The 5,925-nt window shown below is 47.4% G+C and overlaps 1 protein-coding gene across 1 annotated transcript; it reads left to right on the top strand.

The window, feature by feature from the left end:
* Positions 1 to 620: 620 nt before the first annotated feature.
* Positions 621 to 4,539, top strand: LOC123047135 (uncharacterized vacuolar membrane protein YML018C; the record flags this gene model as incomplete). The annotated part of the gene is given in 8 exon segments (XM_044470622.1): positions 621 to 713; positions 1,876 to 2,274; positions 2,392 to 2,609; positions 2,998 to 3,068; positions 3,154 to 3,258; positions 3,682 to 3,799; positions 3,879 to 4,014; positions 4,256 to 4,539. Coding segments are annotated over 8 exon segments (1,197 nt in total). The 3' UTR covers positions 4,319 to 4,539.
* Between the last annotated feature and the right edge of the window lie 1,386 nt (positions 4,540 to 5,925).

Below are 5,925 nucleotides of genomic sequence, written 5' to 3' on the forward strand. Positions count from 1 at the left end.
CGGAGTCGCACGGGCCGGCACGGAACACTACTCCCCTCTCCTCGCACCGCACGCGCTCACCGGGTCCCAATCGAATCCCGCCACCCGAAGCCATCCCGATCCCACTGAGAGTCTGAGACCGAGAGCGGCCCCCGCCCGCATCCGCCCGGACAGCAACGCCCCCGCCCCGTCCGTATCCGGCACCCCCGAGAAGCAGAGTCCCTGAAATACCCCAGCCCACCCCAGCGCGCGCGCGCCACCACCTCGCCCCGATCCCCTCCAAAAAAACTCGCCACCTTCGCCGTGCGCGTGCGCTCCCCGTCGCTTGACTCCTCGTCTGGCTCCAATCGAGTAGAAACTTCCGGTGGTAGGTCACCCCGGCTTTACCCCACCCCACCCCCGCCCCCAAAACCGTTCTCCTCCCTCCTCGCCGAACCCCTCTCTCTTTCCGTGGGGAGCGAAGCGGGGCGGGCGATGAGGCCGGGGGCGCCAACGCGGAGCTCACCCACTCAGTCCACCGCAAGCATGTGGCCGGGCAGGTGAACTCCACTCCCCAGCTCCCCACACGCGCGCGGTTAAATTGCTCGCCTCCGCCGCCTCTTCCTCCCGCACAGCAGCAGCAGGATCGGAGGGCGAGTCGCGGCGGCATGGGTCCCAACCTCAAGTACCGGGCCGGGCTGGTCCTCATCGTCGCCGTCGTGCTCATATGGGTCACCTCCGCCGAGGTCACGCAGGTATGGTCTTGTCCTGTCAAGCAGACCCTTTTTCTCCTCTTCCTCACATGCTTGCTGTTCCTTTTCTGTACTTTATCATTGGGATTGTTTATTGGAGGCCTCTGGATCTTGGCTGCTCTGCTTTGATAGTTTCCGCGGGCATTTTAAAGCGCATTTATTCTTCATCTGAATTGTTTAGTGTCATTCAGAAGGCTTTCCTGCAATAGATAATTGTTCACGATGGTGGGATGTTATGGCAGCATCTAGAATACGACCGAGCCTGCACATCGATATATTTTTAGTTCTAGTATACTCCCTCTGTTCCCAAATATTTGTCTTTCTAGAATTTCACCAAGTGACTACATACGGAGTAAAATGAATAAATCTACACTCTAAAATACATACATCCGTATGTTGTGTCCTTTTGAAATGCCCAGAAAGACAAATATTTGGGAACACAGGGAGTACTATTTTTCGACCTGGATTTGGTGGTTTTTGCCACCGGGTGTCCGGGAGGAATTTGCTGTAGAGAGTTGTTGCGTATGTGGATGGATGTCTGTATAAAAGGAAAAATTGCCGTGAATGCTCCATGGATGTGTGCATCTGTCAACATTTCAGTCTTTACCTTCCAAGTGCTAGTTTGCTTGAGTTGGTTGCGACACTTTGCATCACCAATACCTGGATGATTGTAGGTGGTTGTGATATTCTTGCTCACCTAATGCATCATTGCAAGCAGGGGCGGAGACAGGACCCAGGCCCCCAGGGCCTGGGCCCGGGGCGTGAGGTCCAACTTCTTTGGTAACTATAGTGCTACCCCGAGACGCGAGGCACAACTCCAGGGGCAGTGCTTGGAGGCGGCCCAGGGCGCGTAGTTGGCCTGGCTCCGCCCCTGATTGCAAGGAACCATACTTCAGTTTTGGCAATCAGTAGTTACATTTTACTGAAGAGCATTACATGGACCCACCCTACTAGTTCATCAGGAGAGCACATGCTTTTACCCTTACATGAAAGTTTGTTTTGCATTTAACTCAATAACATCATGTGAACCCACCATACTAGTTCATAAGGAGAGCATATGCTTTTTACTCTTAAATGAAAGTTTGTTTTGTTCCTTTTTATAAAAAACTCTAGTCAAATGAAGTAAAATTTAACTTTAGTATCTGAACTGAACTTCTGTGTGCAGGGGATATTCGCTAACTACAAGCAACCATTTGCAATTACTTACTTGGGGGCCTCCCTTATGGTCATCTACATCCCGTTGGCATTTCTCAAGGATTTTATATACAGATTGTTGAGAAGGAATTCTGGAAGCAGCAAAGCCTCAAAAATCGCGAGCAAATCTTCCTTTGGCGGCAGCGCTCCTCTGAAGAATGGTGAATTTCACAAGATGCTCGAAATGGAACCACAGAAAACCGTGGTGATAAAAATTACTGATGTGGACCTTCCTGTACTAGAAGAGACGAAACCGCTTATTTGTGGAATTGGTGAATGTGAGGGTGAGGTTTTGAAGGAGCAACAGCTTTCCACCAAGGAGATTGCAATTTATGGGTTGTATCTTTGTCCCATATGGTTTGTTACAGAGGTAAATTTCCAGTTATCTTGCCTGTTACTTGTGATCCATGAAATAGTTTGATTTCAGTCATACAGACCGTATTTTGATCGATACAGTTACTCATCTTCCCTTATGCTTTGGATGCAGTATTTGTCAAATGCTGCACTTGCAAGAACTAGTGTGGCAAGCACTACTGTACTATCTTCAACTTCGGGGCTCTTCACCCTTTTCATTGGTGTGCTACTTGGCCAAGATTCCATAAATGCTGCCAAAGTTATTGCTGTTTTTGTTAGCATGGCCGGTGTAGCAATGACAACTATGGGCCAGACTTGGGCAACAGATGAATCAGAAGTAAGCAATTCAGGGTGAGTGGGTTTACCCTGGCAATTAAGCTTCTCAGCTGTGCATTTGTACCAACTGCCAAGTGGGCTATATACTGTCCATACTTAATTTAGCTTCTCAGTTGTGCATTGGTACCAACTGCCAAGTGGGCTGTATATTGTCCATACCTAATTAGCTTCTCAGCTGTTCACTTGCTTTCTTTTTAGTAAAGATGGTCAGCTGCAATCAAATTATTTTTCTTGAAAAGGAGAAACTAAAAACATTTGGCATTCCTATTCCATGGGGCAATTAATGAGCCAGTTATACCAGCAAAAAAATAAATAAATATGAGCCTATTTTAATGAGCATGGAACTTTGGGGATGGACTAATGGCTTTGCCAACTGTCTAATTCTTGAGCTTTACAACCGCAGGGCCACACAGAGGACTCTTCTAGGTGACATGTTTGGTCTTATGTCAGCTATGTCATATGGTCTATTCACTGGTTAGTTGTTGCACTCTTCTGTTCAGTTTTTAGTCTATGCACTGGTTGGTTCTCGCCTGATCGTGACTGTTTCACATCATTCCAGTGCTTCTCAAAAAGTTTGCTGGAGGAGAAGGATCAGAAAAGGTTGATGTCCAAAAACTGTTTGGTTTTCTCGGACTTTTCAGTCTCTGTCTTCTCTGGTGGCTTGGTAAGGTTTTTCCCTTTTGCACATTTTATAGTTCTAATAGTGCTCAATATTCAAATATTCATTGATATAAATAGCATGTACTCCCTCTGTAAACGAATATAAGAGTGTTTAGATCGCTATTTTAGTGATCTATAAACGCTCTTATATTTCTTTATGGAGGGAGTACTAAACATAAACTGCTGACATACAAGCCTTTTGGCATTGGATGTGAGTCTCATCGAAAGCTACAGGGACTGGCTGAATTCACTCGTTCATGATCCAAAATGTTCTGTATGTTGTGCATGCCAACATTTTATTTCGTATATTGGTAGAATTGGTCAGGAATAGTTTTGTGTGGAGGTCCACATGTAGTTTGCATGTATTTATAGCTTGTTCTTCTTGGTCTAAATATACCAATATCCTGAAGTGCTTGTATCTTTTCAGTGTGGCCATTAACTGCACTTGGCATTGAGCCAAAGTTTACAATGCCCCACTCAGCTAAAGTGGATGAAGTGGTGCTGGCAAATGGCCTTATTGGGAGCGTGCTATCGGACTACTTCTGGTACGCATGAACAGAAGGCTAATGTTTTTTTAACAATATTGCATAACTGCGGTGTTTTGACAACTGAACTTTTTCGCAGGGCTCTTTCCGTGGTTTGGACTAATCCCTTGGTGGCCACGTTAGGCATGTCGCTCACAATTCCACTAGCAATGGTTGCTGACATGGTCATCCACGGTCGACATTATTCAGCAGTCTACATTTTTGGCTCTGTCCAGGTAACTAACTGTTTTGCCCTGCATCTCAGAACTGTTTATTCCAGGTTCTGCTGAAAAGCTATAATTGTAACCAGTTCTGATGCATAGACAGTGATAAAAACTGGTGTTATTATTTCGAAAGTTAAGATAGTTAGTTGCATCCCCGTATTCAGTTATGTCAACCTCTCTATCTGCTCAAGATCACTCTTGATTTGCATTTGCCATTTGTTTTACTCTGTCTGCCCGTGTGCTGCCTTTGCAGGTATTTTCTGGGTTCGTCATCGCCAACCTTGCCGACCGCGTTTCACGTTTCTTAGGTCTATAGCCTTGAAATCTACAAGGTTGAAATCGGAGTGTACATCTGGAAGGTTGGATAGGGTTAGTTACGAAGTGTACATTGGACGTTTGGGTTAGTTAGTTAAGGACAACTCTGTCTTCTCTGTAAATCATAAGGATGGGGGAAATGGCACTGCAGCTCTGTTTCCTTTACACGCAGGAATGGATAATTTTGGTGTGGTGGAATTGAAACAGTGAAAGATTAGCATACGTAAGGAACATTATGATGTTGTGGCAGACCTTTGCAACTGTAAATTATTAGCTTTTGCTACGAAATGCTCTGTCAACGCGTACTGTATAGCGCTGAAATTTTCAGCGCCCTCTCACAGAAAAAAAAGTTCTTTGGGAACCATACTGGATGTGTGGTGGGACTACACTTCAAGATTTTTTTTTCATACTCATACTAAAAAGGATGTGTGCATCCCTAGTTCATGCAGAAGCTGGCAAGTGAAATTCTCCTAAAAGTTGGGAATGTTTTGGCACAGCTGCTCGGTTCCAGCAAGGTCGGGCCGTGGACTGCCTCCACAACCACGCGTCGTGCTGCTGCCGCACGAGCATGGCCCCGGGTGTCGTTGGTGGTGGCGCGTTTTGGTGCGGTGGGGTTGGCGTCAGATCACACAGTGGGGGAGCCGAACGATCCAGGGTTGGGATCTGCCGGTTGGCGCCTATCACACCCCATGTACAGAGGGATGATTGGGATAGAGTATGGATATGATTGGTGGGGCCAATGTAGTCGGTGAGAGTATCCATTGATTTCATCTTGGATCATCTTTTTTCTGGCCGTCAAACAAATACAGGGTCTTGTTTGACCGAGATCATGAGTATAGAGTACCGATTTCAGAGATTCAGACGCAGTGATTTGTTTTTGCGTCGCACTATACAAGCTCGGGGTTCAAAACAAACATCATCTTCTTATTCAATGAAAATGGCAAGTCTTTTGCTTTGTTTTAAAAAGAAACCTTCACAAATAGATTATAGAGAGATGCGGTCTGTTCAGATAAAACTTTTTTTCTTTTGCAAGGTGTTCAGATAGAACTTGATATACAAAAGTTGAGCCGTACGTATCTATCACAAGTTCACAACTATACGCAGAGAATTCAATAACAACGCCAGGCCCTACACGTACGGGATTCAAACATCAATATTTCAACAGGCTCCAGTTCATCGTCCGCGACATCGAGCCAGCAACATTACTCGATCTGTAGGTCGCACAGTTGACCCATGGCCAGGGGACGCGGGACGGGTCGGAGGATCTCACGCCGGCGGCCGCCGAAGGCGGTCCGCGGCGGCGGCGAAGACAGGATCAGCGCCCTCCCCGATGATCTCCTCCTCCTCATCCTGCGCCGCGTCGACACCCGCTCGGCGCTCGGCACTGCGTTGCTGTCCAGGCGCTGGTCCCGCCTTCCTCCCGAGCTCCCCGCCTTGGACTTCAATGTCTTCGACGTGCTTCAGGATCGACGACCCCACGGATGAGAGTGTCCTGGCTAACTTGATGAGGTACGAGCGCCGCGCCATGCGCGCCCTGACCAGCTTCATCCAGAGCCGCCTCTTGCTGGACGCTCCCCGGAGGCTCCGCCGGCTGAGGCTCCAGTTCTT

The sequence above is a fragment of the Triticum aestivum genome, chromosome 2B, assembly GCF_018294505.1.
Source record: "Triticum aestivum cultivar Chinese Spring chromosome 2B, IWGSC CS RefSeq v2.1, whole genome shotgun sequence".
Taxonomy (NCBI): Eukaryota; Viridiplantae; Streptophyta; class Magnoliopsida; order Poales; family Poaceae; genus Triticum; species Triticum aestivum.